The following is a 17,557-nucleotide window of genomic DNA, read 5'->3' as shown; positions in this document are numbered from 1 at the left end:
AGGATCAGCACTGCAGAGCATGACCCACACTGGTATTACTTCAGGTCTGTGGAGAGTACGCTGAGAAGTAATGAACACCAGCTCTTTCTGCATACCTCATGCTCCTGTTTTGTTTCTATATTGTTTTGGCCAGAACTATGGGTAGGCTTTTTTATCTCCCCCCCAAACCCCTCTACTTCCCCTTCACTTGAGTTTAAGGTACAAATCCTCAGTTCCCTTTCCTGTCTGTTTTCGGCCATAAGCATTCTACAAGCTGCCTCCAAACACACCACAGAACTCTTCATCTTGCCCAGTTTTTCATCTTTGTTTTCTGCACATCGTCCTTACCTTGGGCATTGCCAACCTCTCCTCCATCCTGTTTCTAAGATTTCAAGGCTGTATGGACACTGACACATTTATTTGGGCACTTCTTGTGACGGCAATCCCCTCTGTGAGCGTAGAAGCACTAACACCATTCAAAGCATTGTGGAGGTGTCTTCTTTCTGTAGTAGTGCCTTGCCTGGTTCTTACCTCAAGCTTTTTCCCCCACTAAGGTGGCTGCTGTAGCTGTACTACACCTGAGGACATCGCTTCCCAAAGCCAAGCTGTTGTGTCCAAGGCCTGGCCCTGCTCAGTGTCGTCTTCTCCACTCCAGATTATCTCTGTGATGCTTTGCTTTCATACAGCCCTTTGTCTCCTGCACCGATCAGCCCTGGAAGCGCCTTAGCCAGATGGCTCCACTTTACTAAACATTCCATGCAACTGCAGGAAAATGTGTTCTTTGGCCTTTTCTCCCCCTTGCGGTGCCTCTCTGGCAGGAGGGGAGGGATTGGGAGGTGGAGGAGAGGGGACTGAAGGGGAATGTTCTCCTTTGCTGCTGGCTTTTAAGGCTCCACGCAGGAGAAGATGTAATCACCCCAGCTGCCCTCCCCTTGCTCACTGCAAGCCCTTGTGCAAAACCCAGCACCTGCACTGGCTGAGCCACAGAGATGCAAGCAGAGGAGGAGAAAAGCTTTTCTTGTCTCCTTCCTTGGTTTTTACCTCAAAATCCACCCTGGAGCAGAGCTGTGGGCTCTGCACATTCCTGAACAGCCACACGCTGCCTGACCATGGTGGGCTCTTGCAAAAATACCTCATCTGGGAGAGGCAGCTGAGTCCTGCAGTGGGATCAAACCCCATTGTTCCATCTCCTCTGCCCTGGTTTTTGGCTTGTGTCATTGGTGTCTCCCTCCCTGTTCCCTCGGTGCTGCATGCTGTGTGCTGGTGATGGAGTGAAGTTGTGGGGCATGGAGCTGCTGGAGCAAGTCCAGAGGAGGCCACGGAGATGCTGCGAGATGAGCTCTTAGGCAGAAGCTCTTCCCTGTGAGGGTGCTGAGGCGCTGGCACAGGGTGCCCAGAGAAGCTGTGGCTGCCCCATCCCTGGCAGTGTTCAAGGCCAGGTTGGACACAGGGGCTTGGAGCAAGCTGCTCTAGTGGAAGGGGTCCCTGCCCGTGGCAGGGGTTGGAACTGGAGGAGCTTTAACGTCCCTTGTAACACAAATCAGTCTGGGATTCTATGATACAAACAGCGCAGGACAGGGAAATCCACCCCCAGGGAGTCCTGCTTCAGTGGGAGGCTGCTGTCAGAGTCAATCTGTGATTGTATAGAGCATTATTATCATCAAATACTTATAATAAGCACTAAGCACTTTAAATAAGCACTGAACACTTTCAGCCTCATTCCTGCCCCTCCAGGTGCTGCTCTAGGAGGATTCCAACTGCTTCATGGTTTTTTTTTGTCCTGAAAATCAGTTTGATTACATCTTTCAACAGCCCTGGAGCTTTCACAGGTTTGCCTTTGAGTTCTGACTGTACAGCTCTGCTTGCAGTCTAAACCAGATCCTTGAGAGATGTTGCTGTTGTTCCTGAGGAGTAGCTGTACAATTTGCATGGCAAGAGATTTACCATTTCCACCCTGTAGCTGGAGCAATGCCACATGTTCTGCTACACACATAAAACCTGTTGTGCTTCTGGTTTAAATGCATCTGGTCACAGCAACTCCAACCCAGGGGCTACTGTTGATAAATTTCATACCCTACATCAGCACAGAATTTCCCCATTTGCCACCTTTTTTTTACTTAAAATGAATGCTTTTTATTTAATAAGCAGTGCTCCTGCATTACTTAACAGCTACCTGCCACATATGGTACAAAGCACAAGATTATTATTACCTTTTTTATTACTTTTGTCCCATTATGCATGTTATAGGCTGAAATCAGCTTCTGCTGATACGTTCTCATCCCACTGGCTGTGTCGCCAAATTCTGTTTTAGCAGTGACCTGTAGCTCCAAACTTTAGCTCTGGTTATACTTAGCCCTCACCTCTGGTGTTGTCACCCCAAGTTATTGGTGTGATTTTTGCTTTTCCATTCGTACTTCAACTTTTGCATCCATTTTAAAAAGCCTTTTTATACATTCTTGGTGCACAGCCCACTTGGCTCAAGGAGAATCAGAGCCTCGTTCCATTTCACCCCATATCTGATCACCAGCAGGCTGAGAGCTCCTTCCTGTCACCTCAAAGCTTCCCATCCTGCTGCTGCTTATTCAGCTTCTTGTGCTTTCAAGAACAAATCAAATATTCTACGAGAAGCTTCTTACCTTTTTAGATCTGGTTATCCCTGAACACACACTGGAGGGGGGTCATTTTGGTTAGATGGGACTGTTCTGCTTCGAAGCTTCCATTCAGCTGGTGCAGTGCCCAGCATGAGGGGAGAGTGGCTGCTGGTTTCAGCTTGACCTGGTTGGTTTGCACCGGGAGCAGTGCTGAGTTATCCCATTACCATCACAGAATGAGGACATTTAATTTGTGTGGGTCTCACTTTCCTCTGGAGAGCCACCCACAGACTTCCAGAGGCCTTTTGCTGGCAGCATATGTATAATTAAGTGATGAAGGATTTACCTGGAAGGCAGCAGGATCACCCTTCTTGCAGTCCCACACACAGTATTTGATGCTTGAGCTGCTTTTTACCTCTGGATTTTTTCCCCTTTTACATATCCAGTAGAAATAGAGACTTTCAGAAGACACGAGTTGATGCCCTTTAGCCACAGGTTTCCCCCATGCTGCTGATTCACTTTACCCAAGACACGTGTCTCATGATCACCAGGACAACTTACAGTTCTCTTCTAATTCATACTTACCTTTTTCAGCAGCAGTCTTACTGTCAGCCCTGCAGCTCCTGTAATTCTGTGCAAAAAAAATCACTCCTTTTCTGCTTCCAACTCAAAAATGCACATTTCCTGCCCCTTTGTGGCCTTGCAGACATCACCTTTGATCTCTTTATTCCTTATCAGCTTCCCAAAATTTCTTCTCCATACCTTTCCCAGCATCCCAGCTGATCGCTGTGGCTGCCCCTCTAACCCTTGCCCTTAAAGCTAACCTCCTTAGGTTTATCTCTTCAAACCATTTCCCCTTTTCCAAGGGGTATTCTGTTCACCTGCACACTTCCCAACCCACCAACCCATCTTTATATCAATTCCTGGCAAGTAAATAAAATACATTAAATATACCAAAGTTTCTGGAGCAAATGGAGGATACAAATGCTGCTGGAGCTGACAGAAATTTGGAGCAGGAAAACGCTGTGGACTAAGCTGCCTCCACAAGCTGCTGCTTTTCTAGAGACACTCTAATTTGAAATAGATCCTTACTGCAGGTGCTGTCATCACTCCAGAAGTTGTGAACTTTTTGTGGTGTTACAGTAGTTCTGAGAAGACAGAAACCTTTGGATTGAGCAGGAATTTGAAGCATTTTTGGCCATGGCTCTTGTTTGAAGCCTGTGGTCAGCTCTGGTACTCGTCTCCATGGGAAATCCTGTTGACTGGCTCTTCTTCAAGCTGTGCTAGGCACAGCTCAAGGCTCCTGCTCTAAATATCCATCTTGTGATGTCGGAGGAGGCCTGAAAGAGTTGGATGTGTTTCTTGGAGGATGGGTGAAGCACTTGGCTCCTGTTATGCAGAGAAGGCGTATAAAGTTCCTCATGTTTGATGCTCACAGGGTATGAAACCCCCAACACAGGGCCCTGCACTGACCAGATCTGTGCGCTGCACCCACAGCCATGGATCACAGCCCTGCAGAGCGTGGGTAAGGCTGGGCGCCTGCTCCCTGCTCCCACCAGCTTCTGGTGAAGGTCCCAGTTCCCCACACACTCACGCAGAAACAGGAGGTGGCAGATCAGCCACATTCGGCTGACTTTAATGGCCCAGAGCATTTGCACCAGCTGATTCTGCAGCACTGAAACAACCAATTTTCATTCACGGAGGGGACCTGAATGTACCAGCTGCATCCACTGAGGTGATCTTTTCAGTTCCCTTCCAGCTGTTCTCTGCAATGCTGTGATAGAACACTTCTAACAGGGCTCTGCTCCACATTCCCTACCCCTGAGCTTATTTAAACTCCGCTTCATGAGGACATTTGCTATTAACCCTTACAGGGGCCGCAATGGGACAACCCAGCATGCAAGAGCCAGGCTTTATCATGCGCTCACTCAATCATACAGAGCTTTCCTACTCAAAAACATTGATTGCCTTCCCCAAGGCCCCTCTCCCCTTTCCAATTTGCAACCACAGCACAACCATCCCTGCAGCTGGGACAGCAACCGCGCACTTGGACAAATTCCCCTTTGGAAAGTACTGAATGGAGCAGGAGCTGGTTTGATTCCTGTTGCTGCTTCAGCACAGTTCAGCAGCTGGAAAGGAGGAACAGAATCCGGTGTCATGTGACCAAAGCTTTCCATGGATCACAGTCGGGCATCCCTACAGCAGCATTTAAATTAGCAGGAGTTATTTCAGCAAACCACACTTCCATGGTGGTTACCAAAGGTGGGAAGTGGAGCCACTTGGGAAACACAAGGGAAGACTACTAAGTTTCCTTGGATATTGGCAGGGATTTAGTCACGCTGCTGGAAGCTGAGTGGGTTAATCAATCTCTTGCTGTGGCTGCTTGCCCATCACTGTGGTTTTCCCGCAGTGGCTCCATGTGAGATCTCTGTCTGCAGGGCTGGGCTGGGAGCTGGGCAGCCAAGCAGGATGCTCTGGGCTGAAGCCTCCTTGTTCCCAGGCGCTATCTGATGGTTGCTGCAGCTTGCACATGGCCCCCAGGCTGCACCAAACCGTTGCTTGGAGTTTCTATCAGCGTATGGTGTCTCGTGCAAGGCCTCTGGATTGGCACCTTATTAAAAGAAAGCAGCATGCAATTAGCTCCTGCTCCTGCTGATGCTGCTTGGCTGGAGGTCCTGCTTGGTTGGCCTTGTATTGGGCAGCGGCAGAGGGCCAGCATCTCCCAAAGAGCAGAAAAGCCAAGCTCTCCCTGCTAGAGGAACTGTGTGAAGCAGGAGCTTGGTGCACTTGCCAGCCTGGACATCTCCTGATGGCCTCATCCTGACCCAACCTCTACCATCATCACTCACCACCCTGCAGCCAACTCGTCTAAAGGCAGTTCAATGCCTCAAGGCCAGAGGGGTGGGATCTAAAGGTATAAAAGTGTTCTGGTGGGTCTGATTTTGAGCTTACTGTCCCCAGAGCTAAACCCTCTCACGTCTGCAAAACAAATAACGTGAGGAGCACCAGGGGCTCAGTGTAACAGCTCCTCTGCACCAATGCTTCTGACAAGGCAACCAGCTGCAGGTCCCTGTATTTGTGCAAATGACTTGTGCTGGAACAAAATGCAGCAGGAACAGTCTCAGCCACCCTTTTGGCAGCAAGATTCTGACATCTGCAATTGGTTTTAAGCGTTTTCAGGAGTTAACAAGACTGTTTAGAGGCTCTGTTTTTCCTTTATCAGAAAAAGCAGCCTATTGGGTTGGTACAAAAAGCTCTGTGAGTTGTAGGAATGCAGCAATGATGAGTGTAAGTTCCTACTGCCTTAAATCCACCTTGTGCACACTGGAACCCCCTCTGCAGAAGAATCCCTTCTCCCGCTGCGTGGTCTCTTTGTCCTGCACCAAAAGATTTTTCCATGCACCAAGGTCTGCTCCTGGACCTGAGGTTAAAACCTGAGCAGGTTAACACAAGCAGGTGGGGTGCAACATCCAGTATTGGGGTATTGCCTGGCCTCACTCACAGAAATGGCTCATGTGTTTCTGAAAACACTTTCCTAGAAAGCAACCAGCCTTGGGCAGACCTGGAGTGGAGACTGGCTGTCTGACTGCTTCAGGTTTTGGGGGTATTTGCAGCAGTAACCAGGGATGTGAATGGTGCATCTGCTCCTTCCTGCCCGTGCCTTTGCTAGTGCACACAGCCTCGCACAAGAAAAGGCTCCCAGGAGCGGAAATGGCTTCTACTGCAGCTCTTTCCTGCTGAGCTGCATTAACTCCCTGCCATGTTCACGAGCCTGCCCAGGAGATGTTGCTAAATGCCTTAAAGGACCAAGACTGGGAGGAAAAAAACCCCAACACACTAAAAATGCTGTAGTATTCTTAGTGGAAATTTGATGTCCTTGTGCTCAAGGCGTAGCGTTCACGGTAACCACAGCTCACCTCACCTAAAATGAGGCTCTCCCAAACCACATTCTCACAGGAACCTAATTAATGATCCCCTTTTCTGTTTCACATATCTTAACAGATGTCCCAGGACCATGGGCCACGTCCTTAGGAGCAACAACAGACTGTGAACCTGTGCTGATCTGGAAGGCAGCTGAGAAGCAACCACATCTCCACATGGGTGCAGGTAAGCACGTGGCAGCACAAGGGGAGCAGAGAAAGCAGTTTCAGTCCAAGACTGGTGTAAGATATGCTCCTTGGGATGACATCTGTGGGAAGCTGAGCCTCAAGGTAACAAACCCACAGCTGGAGCGCTCAAGGTCTCTCGTGCATGAACTGCTCATAGCACTCCACATGCACCTAAACTGACAACCCTTCAGAAAACACAAAGCTCACAATGCTGCAAACCCACCAAAGGCAAAGAGCCTTTGGGTAATGCTGAAAAAAAAACCTTAAAACCTCTGAGAAGTCTCTTCCTGGTGTTTGCAGGATGCTAAAAGGGCAAGTTCTCACCTCCCTGGAATGTTTAACATTAAAAACAAGGAGAGGAGACTTTCTCACCTCTCCTCTCCCCACAGGCTCCCTGTTCCCACTCCCTCCGGCAAGTGGTTTTCCAGCTCTTTCAGCCAAAAGGTTCAAGCTCCCCCAACAAATTTCCTTGCCCTGGCACACCTCAATGCATGTGGCTGTTCAAAGGCTCTGCAGCAACTTCTTTTTGATTCAAGGTGACAGGAATAAATTGCAGCCCGTGCACAGCATGGCTCCGGTGTCACATACTCATGCCCAGGGAAGTCTGACACTGCCCATAGAACCACACATTGGTTTGGGTTGGAAAGGAGCTTATGATCATTCAGTTCCAACTCCCTGCCACAGGCAGGGGCACCTTCCACTAGACCAGGTTGCTCAAGGCCCTAATGAGAAACCACAGAGAGGAAATTCACCAGGAGCAATTAATTGGCCTCATTTACATACCCACATCCATTTAACTCACTATTTAACTGCAACAAGCCATCACATACCCACTCCTGTTGCGGCTCAAACCTGACAGGTGCCTGAGCAGCGTCACACAACCTTCTGCAGAGGTTTAACACACACACCTTTAGACCACCTTTAGGGTGAGGGGGTTCCATGTGGACCAGCCTTTTGGAGACGCTGAGAACGCTGTCACCAACCCACTGCACCCAACTGCTAGGCAGGAGGGGACATGGCTGTGGATGTCACACGAACAGATACAAACGTATGTGGATATTAAGGGTGAGAGTATTCTTTTCTTTTTCTTAACAAAACATCAGAGAAAAGTGTTTTATTGTTACTAAAAAAACCCCAAACAATGCTCTAGTGTTTCAGGCCATGGATTTTCTAGCTCAGTTCATGGTGTGGAGTGCAGGTTAACAGGGGAAGAGTCTCGGGGACATCTCCCCTCTAGCCACAACCAGGCCCCCTCCTCCCTTTCCCTCGGTGACCAAATAACATCCTTCTGCAAGTACAGCAATTGTTTACATGTAAAAGTAAGATTAAGAAAGCATTTAATGTATCTCAAGCCTTTTTTTTCTTTTTTTCCTTTTTTTTTCCCTGTTTTTTTTTTTTACCTTTTTTTACTTTGTTTTTGTAAAAAAAGAAGTGATTTAGCAGCTAGAAGGACAGCATCATGTGGGCACCTAGTGCTGCACAGCCCACCAGCAAGTGCTCCACGGCTTACTCGCGCTCCATGGACCCACAGTTCACAAACAACGTTTCGGGGCTTCACAACCTTTGTGTTGTGGCGGACGCTTCTTCAACAGTGAGAGCCAGCAGGTCATTTTTGGTTGGAGAGACACGCAGGAGACTTCACCCACTCAGCAGCAGCTCAGTTTGGAGGTCTGACTGCACTGCAAAGCCACTGCTGCTCAGCTGTACCTGGGCAGCACTCAGCCTCCAGCCACTGTCATGGGGTGGGCAGAGCTAGGGGAGCACCACATCGCTTGTTCCTCCTCTTGACTCATGTAGGGTGCTTCTGCGTTCATCCTTACGGATGTCTGGCTTCCTCAGGCACAGCAAGGCAACCAGGAGATGCAAAGGGCAGCAGCAAGCCATGGTACAGGGCTGTTGGTTCTCTGCTCGAGCGGCTGTGACCTCCGGAGCTACCAGGATCCCAGGTCCCCAGGACGATGCCACAGATCCAAGTCACATAAGAGACACCATAGCCACACGGCTGGGAAAGCCGCTCTGGGGCCAGCACCTACCACCCCTGAGGTTGTCTCCCAACAACATGCTGGGAACCAAACACCCCCGCAGCAGCCCTGCCTGCAAGTTCTCTGCAGGAAAGGTCTCCCAAGCAGCAAACCCCCCCCTCCCCTTATTTTTTCCTTATTTTCTTAAACAACAGTTGCTCTCACCCCTCTTTTTGGTGGACACACAAACATACACACACTATATGTACACAATTTGGAACCGAGGAGCTACACCGCGACAGGGGAGCGATGGTGCCACACATTCAGCAGCTGCCAAAGGAGAAGTCGTTTGACTTTCTGTTAAACTTGCAATGTTTGTCTTTATTTTGTTCTTTATATTTTCAAAGTGAAAAGAAATAGTATCGAGTCAATTTCTTTTTTTCTCTTTTTTTTTTTCCTTTTTTTTTTAAATATTTGTTCTATGTATTTACAAGCCTTAAAGTTGCTCTAAAGGTTCTCAAAGTAGCACTAAGGACTCTTTTTTTTCCCCCCTGGGGAGCACTGGTTCGAATGAGTTACTTTTGTTTTCGGAGCGCTCTGGTCCGCAGCGTGTTTCTCAAATGCGTTTCCTTCCGTTCCAAGGTTAGGTAGGGTTTTGGTTTTGGATTACTAGGTTCTTTTTTTTTTGTGTAAGTTTCTGAAGCAAGCCGAGAGGCAGGCAGAAAAATCTGATGGCAATTTAAGAAAGAAAAGAACATAAAAGCGGGTCTCTTCCTCATCTAGCTCACCCCAACCCCCTGGAAAGTTTTGTCTATTGTATCATGCTTGGAAACAAAACTGAGGTGCAGATGAAGGGGAGGGAAATTTATTTCTTGGCTTTTGTTCTATTATACAATTTGTATACAGAAACTGCAAATTTAAAAATTACACTGGCATTTGCAGTCCTTAAAATAATAAATTAAAAGTTTTTATTTATTTTATTTCCTTTTTTTGTTCGTTTTTTTTTTGCTCAACAGATTTGTTTCGCTTTGTGGTCGTTTTTTTTTTTTTTGCCTTTTTTTTTTTCTCTAAGTCCTTGTTTAAAAAGAAAAGAAGAAAAAAAAAAACCCCGAAAGATTAAAACAGAAAATATTTTCTATAAATAATACATGTGTTTTGGTTTAGTGCTCCCGCCCTCAGGTTTGAAGTTTGCTCTTTTGTTTTGTTGTATGCATTTGTTTTTCAAGTACCTTTTTTCCTCCACGGTCACCTTGATGTTTATGTATTTTACCTCTCCCACTCGTGCGTGTGTGGGGAAGGGGGTCTGTGTGAGCATTGGCTTTGCTGCACTCTGATTGGCGAAGACGTGAAACTTGTTAAAAAAATACTTAAATCCTTTCTTTTTTTTTTCTTTCTCTTTTTTTTTTCTCTCTGTATTGTAAGTTTTAATTATCCTCCGACTCCTCTTCGGCCTCCCGTAGCCACGTGAAGAATGCTGTGACTGATTTTAGCGCTACTCCTTTCCCGTTCTGCTCTGCTGGGTCCTTGCTGCTCTCCCACTTGTAGAAGGCATCCTCTGATATTACCTCCTCGTCGTACAGGCAGTCGAAAAACATCCGCAACAGATCTGCAGAGATGGAATAACGGGAGAGAAAGTGCATCAGTGGACAAAGCACGGTTATGGATAAGGGGATTAACAGGACCTTTAATGTGAGAGATGCAGATACAAGTAAGGGGAAGGTCTGTAACTGAGTTACTGCTTCATGGCTGCCTACACAGAGATGAGAAGGAGCACGGGTCCCTCTGATGCAATGGATAAGTCCCTGCTCTGCAGGAAACAGCCTGGAGCACAAGTGTGATGGGGAAGGGCTGAGGGACCTGGGGGGTTCAGTGTGGAGAAGAGAAGGCTCAGGGGGGACCTCATCGCTCCCTACAAGTGCCTGAGAGGAGGATGGAGCCAGGGGGGGCTGGGCTCTGCTCCCAAGGAACAAGGGATGGGACAAGAGGAAACGGCCTCAAGCTGCCCCAGGGCAGGTTTAGATGGAGCTGAGGAACAATTCCTGCCCCAGAGGGTGCTCAGGCATTGGAACAGGCTGCCCAGGGCAGGGCTGGAGTCACCGTCCCTGGGAGTGCTCAAAAACCATTTTGGCTTGCTTTTAGAGTCTTTGAAAACAAGAAAGAAGAACTGAAAACTAAGAACATACCAGTATGCATTTCAATAATAATTTACATGTTTTCCCTCATCTGTTGTGTACAAAAAGCTAAGGAAAAGCACATCCTCGACTCCACCTTCACAGAAACAACTTTCCCTCACACTGTCAGCATTCAAATCCCCAGCACAGAGGCAACACTTACTAGGAGGTTGATCAAGTTTTACTATTGATGCTTGTAGTGCATAAAGTGCTTGTAGTTCCTTCTCTGTGTCTGAGTCTAGGTACTTGATTAAGATCGGCACTCTCTGTTTGATAACAGCAGTGTCCACACGGAAGCTAGAAGATTCCGCTGAGGGGAAGAGAGAAAAACAGGGTCAGCTCTGGCAGATGGCACCAGGGGCACCTCTTTTACTGATTCAAACAGAAATCACAGATACAGGTTAATGTGGAGAGAAAAAAGAAGATGAGGAACATCAGAAGTATTGCTTTGGCTCTTCCTGGTCCTTCCAGTTACCCAAATTCAACAAGTATCTGCAGTGACCTGGCCCTACCCAGCCTGCTGCCACACACAGAGGGATTCCAGCCTTACTTTGCAGCACAATCGTTGTGTTTCCTCAGGCAACTGGGGGTCCAAAGGGTAGGGCTAAAATTTCAGTTATACAGAAGGTTTGAGAAGATTATATATTAAAATACCAAGCCAGAAACAGAACCATAGGCTGCATATGACATAAGAAATCGGGAAATCATAAAAAATAGGCATTAGAAGCCAATCTGGAACATGGATAAATGATTCAGCAGCTTCTAAGTCGATCATGCAACACAATTTTTAAGTGGTATTTTGAAAACAAACCTGCTGAATTAGAGGCAAGGTCACAAACCAGATGTTCCTGATACACATCAGGGAACCCTTAAACATCTGTAATCAAATCCTGAGTCATTTCCCCATTAACACTAGGTGGCACCAGAAAGGTTCTGCTCTGGTGAGAAGAAAGGAGCTGGGCTCCTTCCCCTCCCAACAAGATGAAGTCCAGGCCATTCCCTCCCACCAGGACGTGTGACTCTTGGAGCTCACAGCAGAAACAAGCACAATTTCTTGCCTTGACAGATGCCAACAGTAAAGTTAAAGAAAACATAGTGATCTGACCAGATGTTTCTGGCTGCAGCTTTATTCAAGCCCCCAAGGGGCTGAGGCTCAGTCTGACTCGGGATCCCTTCCTTCCCTTCATTTCCAGCTGACTGCCGACACATAAACCATAGATTACCTGAATTTATGTCCAAAATTGCTACTTTGGACATAAACCTATTACCAAGATGCGATGCAGGCTGGCTTCTCTTCTGCAATCCATGCTGCCACCTCGCACGTGGTGATCTGCGATGGCAGAGCACCCACGTGCACTTGCTGACACAGGAGGGGAAATCTTCACTAGGAAAAACCCATGAACAACCTGGCATTACTCAGGGTCGACTGAAACATCTGCTCATGAGAGGTCACTGGGCTACGCCAGGGCCTCAGGAACACCGTAACGGGGAAGCGACAACCCACTCGTGAGCACTACAACTCAATATGGAGCTATAGTGTGTGACAAAAAGCAGCCTCAGGGGAGAGAAAAGTGATAGAAACCTGCAAGATAGAAAATAACTCTTGCACATTTGGTTTGTACAGTGTTTACATTGTGAGTTACTCACCTACAATAGCTGCTTTACAAACTGCTGTCATTAAAGCTCTAAGGAATGTAGGTGAACTCATCTGGCTTTCATCTAGATTAGCCTGAAATCAAGAGCAAATGGACCGGTTAAAAACATGCCACTGGGTGAGAGCAACCCTTTCATACTCCACTGCTGCCTGTGGTACAGGTACAAGCTCAGCAAAAGCTGCTGCAGCAGAAATCGAGTTCACTCCCCTGTGAGCCTTCAGCTTTCCCATTCCCTTCTTGAAACCAGCTCAGGTACATCCATACGCCGCAGGAGTGGTCAGCACACCCTCTAACTGTCCCCACAGCCCCAGAAACAAACCCGACCCGCCAAGTGTGGCTCTCACGATGCCCTTTACGTGGTCTGTGTGGTTTTTAGGCTTTTCCAACCCATTTTACAGCATGCTTTTGGGTGGAGCTTTGTTTGCATTGTAGAAGTTCAGAGAATGGGAATGTAACTTGTCCAAGACTACAAAGAGCCCAGGGGGTGTCCCCACATTCTCAGTTCTGCTCTTTCATGTAGCTCTCAGCAGGAGAGAGCTGACATTTCTAACACAGCGCTGCAGCAAGAGGAGACTGAAACAAAGCTGGCCAGGATTTAGCTGTAAGCACACGTCTAAATGGATCAGGTTGGGTATAACCTCAGACACTAGATTAAACACCTGGCTTAAGGGATGCAGCCAGAGAGAGGGCAAAAGATCAGTGGGTTGACTGGGCTTTCCCCCCTCCCTTTCCATTATTTTCTCTTACAGAGCTCAGTGCAGTGCACTGGGAAAGGTCCATGTGCCCTCAGTGACTGCTCAGGAGGTTTCTGCAGCACGGCAGGGGGGGAATTTGCAGAGGTCATGTTGCAAACAGCAGTGAGAAGCTTTCACCGCTTATGTTGGGAAGAAAGAACACAGCAGTGAACTCAGCTGAGAATGCAGTAAGTAGCCAGAAGCAGTGTACTGGGCATCAAAGTATTTAAAAGGCAGTTCCACAGCTAATGTGTAACACAGTTAATGTGTAACACAGTTACACAGTGTTATGTGGCTAAAATTCTTTCTTCCTAAATCTTACTATGAGAGAACTGATTTATCTTTTAGGCTTTAATTCTTCAGCAGTGCCAATTGCACTGACCTGCTCATCTTAGTGCCCTGTGCCTAGGGAGGAGCCTGCAGAGATGCTCCTTTAGATGAGACAGTATTTACAGAAGCAGCTAACAAACTGTGTGCAGGGAGGGAAAAAATGGTCTTTGTACCTCTACCCAGTCAAAGATTTGTTCATCATTTGCCTTGTCCTCAACAATGAGTTTTTCAAGCTGCTTGTTCAGCTCTTCTGCAGAGAGTTCTTTCTCTGAAAGTGCTTCTGAGGAACTGGAACAGTCGGACTCCGTGAAGTCCAACTTCTGCAACATCAGAAGTGAGGATGAGAATTAGTTAAATACGCTTTTCTATGCCAAATTACACCACATTGAGGCAGCAAGCCACGCTTCCTTCTGCTTTCTGGCATTTTTCAACTGCTAAGTTATCATTACAATGATTTATGTACTTGCTTTCTAACCTTTGGAGCAGAGAATTTACAAACATGCGGGATCAACATGTTTGTATCCAGCAAAGACAACAGGCACCTCGGAGCAGCTGCAGCCCCACACACACTGAGTGTGCACGAAATAAAGACCATGTTACTCAACTAAAACGATGGGGAGCTGGAATGCAATGACCAGAGCTGGCATTGCTCAAAGAAACTGCAGCTAACACCCCAATTCATTGCAAAATGGGGCAGAGGGGCTACAGTGCCCTCACCAAGCCCCATGCCTTAGTAATCCATTTCATTTCCCACAGTACAGCACTTCCCAAGTGCTAAAATGTGGTGGATCACTTAGAGCAACACAGGGAGACTTCCAGCAAGGCGCCCTCCATCAGTCCCGGCTCCTGTTGGTTGTGAAACCCTCTGGGATTGTAACACAAGGTGGGATAAGTGAATAATCACTACCATTCACCCTGGCCCTTCTGCACAACATCTGTCCTCACTGCAAACCTCATTCCTGGGCTCATTTCCCCAGCTGGAGAAGCAGATCTGCTGGAGGAAGCCAGCTGATGGGAGATGTGTGCCTGGAGGCAGAGGGGACAAGCCCATGCTCCTGGTGTTTCAGAAAACAATCTAACTCCAGCTCAGTGCAGGAGACACTTCACCCCACATCCCAACCAACCACACATACTAATGGGATGGACGAGCATGAACAAATGGGATGTGGAGCCAAAAATCAGTGTGCCAACATCATGAAGCAAGCACTTGCTCTGAACTCACTTGTTCCATGAGAAAGGTATGTACATCCTCCCCTTCGGGTAAGTAGTCCTTCCAACTGAGGCCAGTCTCCCTCCATAAGGCTCCCACTTTCTTATGGCTCTACAACACAAAGTTTGTTCATTTTAAAGACTGCAGAGACAACCAGGGGAGTTTACATGAGCTGGAGTGGTGCAGCTGTGTGAGGAGAAATGAAGAACCATTCAGCCACCAAACAAGATGCCTGACAACAAAGTGAAAACGTCTGGAAATCCCATGCAAGAGCCACCATACACACAATCCTGCCACAGGGATACACATCTTGTCCAGTGGTCAAACATGATTTTATGTTTTTAAGTTAACAAAGCAGACTGTTTAGAGCTAATTGTACACAGTCCCGGCTATCATCCATCAGGATCAGAATGAAATGACTGATACTACATCAAAATACCCAAATCCAAGTATTGGCCTGGAGGAGATGGGATTAGAAAGCTTCAACACCCAGAGCACAGCAGCTTTGCTTTCACAGAACAGAGGAAATAAATAAATGGAAGTCGACTGCCCAAACAAGCAGAAGACTAAAATAAGTCAATAAGAAGTCACTATTTGCACTGCTAGACTGAAATGCTCCTGGAACATTCAATCCTATCTGAGTGCAGGCTTTAAAAAAAAGGAGTGAGTGAGGGGTTTTACAGGGTTGAAACTATCCCAGGTGCAGTATCCAGCTGGATTAAAAAAATACAAGAAAGACAAAATATGGAGGGAGAGTTACAGGGAGACCACCAAAGTGTTTGGACACCCAACTGTGGAACGTGTGAGAGCTCTGTGAGCTACAGGGTGAAAAGGTGTCGCTACCCCCAGTGATGGGTGACCCTTTGGAGGTGCAGGGTTAGTTTGGATGAGCACCCAGAGGTCTGAGAGGCCGTCTGGAGCTCATCTGAACCCTCAGAGCCTCTGCGGTGTGCAAGAACAGCTCTCACAAGACTGCCAGCACTTGCTGCCTCCGGACCTTGAGAACGTCCCTCCTGCAGGACTGCAGCACTCTGGCTTCTGGGAGAAGCCAGGTACAAAGGTGCCTGCAAAGGGAAAAGTGATGAGCAAACAAGGAGTTAACGTTCTGGAACCCTGTCACGCTCGGCTGGAAACGGGGGATGAAGAAGCAGGTTTCCTAGGTTATCCGTCTGGCCCATCCCTCAGGATCTTCATGTGGGAAACATGTTGGCTTCATGCATAAACATGTACTCACTGCATCCAGCCCACGAACAGCACTCCAGGCACTTACCATTTGTTTGCATAGAAGGTGCAAGATTTCAGCAAGCAAGACGCCGGCTCTTCCCACAGGAAGCAAAGGTTTGCTAAATTCTCTAGAATGAAAAAGGAGAGATTTTCCCTTATAACGTGGATTTGGAATGCAAGGCTGGGGGTAGTGATCAAACTGAGGCAGGAAAGCACCTGTGACTTATACCAGGGACAAAGGGTTTGATGTGGCACCACTGACAGAAGAGACTTCAGCAATGCAGTGCACTTGCCACAGCAGGCCTGACTGCAAAGGCTTTATGTACCATCAAAACCTCCTGTTTCTGTGGGATGCTGTGTTCAGGTAGCAGGACCCTTTTTGGGGAAAAGCTATTATTTTTGTAACACTTACAGGGTTGGCTTCTAGTTAATCCCCAAAATATAGGTACAAAATAGAGAAACTCTGGTCCTGGAAACTACTTCCAGTCATGCAGGCAAGGTTTTGTGCCTGCTCAAGGCAACGTGCAGGTGGTGTTTAATCACACCCCAAGATACAAAGACCCCTGCACAATGCCTCAATCGCTGCAAATCTAATTCTAGAGGCTTGGCGAGCTCTCAAATGCCTCCCGTTGTCCACCACAGGGTATTAGCTCAGCTGAAACAAACAGGATTGAAGTGGATAAAACTTTCACCCCTGAACAGTGATGACAGAGCGGTGAGTTCCCTTCCCATCACAGCCTGGTGCAAGCCTTCTATCAACTCATATGAGAAACTGAGCCTCCAACACCACTCATCTTTTATCTACTGATGGCAAGCACATGGTGGAAATACTCCAGCAGAGCCAGACAGGCTCTGCTCAGCTGAGACTGGAAAAGAAGTGTTGCTTACTGTATAAGTTCTCTCATAGAGATTCCTCCTTCTTTTAACATGGGGGTCACCAACTCAGCTAGGTACAACCAAATATGGGGTATATCTATGGCCATATCGTCCGCCATCTCCAAGGTGTCTGAAAAGCTTTAAAAGAAAGGAAAACGTCAAGTGTTAAATGCCATTTAGAGAACTGCAAAGCAAATCTGCACTTTCAAACCCCTTTGTTACAGAAGAGAGGAGTGAAGGTAACACAACAACTGCTGCCACCTCCTGCTTCCAGTGCTTCCAACTGCCAGCAGAGAATTTCTCTATGCAATAACAAGGGGAGTATGTGGAAACCAGCAGATAACCCAGGCAAGCTCCATTTACAGTTAATTCTTGTACCACTGTAACAAATCATTTGCCAAATCATCAAACCTGTAAAACTCAGCAGCATTTTTGTCTATAAACACCGACCATTTAATAAATGATAAATGAAGCTTTCTTAAAAATATCTCAACATTTCCAGAAGGGGCTTGATAATAATGGAACTCCAGTGGTAATGAGCAAATGTCTGTAAGGATGGAAACCATGATCGGAAGGGAGCTCTGTGCACCAGAGGGAGCTTTCCATCTGGAACAGAAAATGCAGCAGGATGGATTACAGAATTGCTCCCCAACACTGGATCCACTTTCCAGAATGGCTCAAAACTCTTCTTCCTGATACAAGCCTTGCAAGTGCTTC

The 17,557-nt window shown here is 47.3% G+C and overlaps 1 protein-coding gene across 15 annotated transcripts in view; it reads right to left on the bottom strand.

The window, feature by feature from the left end:
- Window positions 1-8,065: 8,065 nt before the first annotated feature.
- EIF4G3 (eukaryotic translation initiation factor 4 gamma 3) overlaps window positions 8,066-17,557 on the bottom strand; it is a 151,215-nt gene continuing 141,723 nt past the window's right edge. For all 15 annotated transcript variants that reach the window (XM_061466566.1, XM_061466567.1, XM_061466570.1 and 12 more), the window contains 7 exons: window positions 16,853-16,978; window positions 16,011-16,092; window positions 14,753-14,851; window positions 13,704-13,850; window positions 12,459-12,540; window positions 10,975-11,121; window positions 8,066-10,246 (listed from right to left, as the gene is read on the bottom strand). In XM_061466566.1, coding sequence (XP_061322550.1) covers window positions 10,065-10,246; window positions 10,975-11,121; window positions 12,459-12,540; window positions 13,704-13,850; window positions 14,753-14,851; window positions 16,011-16,092; window positions 16,853-16,978 — 865 coding nt within the window. In that variant the 3' untranslated portion in view covers window positions 8,066-10,064. The remainder of the gene's footprint in view (window positions 10,247-10,974; window positions 11,122-12,458; window positions 12,541-13,703; window positions 13,851-14,752; window positions 14,852-16,010; window positions 16,093-16,852; window positions 16,979-17,557) is intronic.

Source organism: Pezoporus flaviventris, unplaced genomic scaffold, assembly GCF_033815535.1.
Source record: "Pezoporus flaviventris isolate CSIRO_AGI_PZ_B2104156 unplaced genomic scaffold, CSIRO_AGI_Pfla_v1 ptg000042l, whole genome shotgun sequence".
In the NCBI taxonomy this organism is placed as follows: Eukaryota; Metazoa; Chordata; class Aves; order Psittaciformes; family Psittacidae; genus Pezoporus; species Pezoporus flaviventris.
The sequence above is the reverse complement of the archived record's forward strand: the minus strand, read 5'-3'. Positions and strand labels throughout refer to the sequence as shown.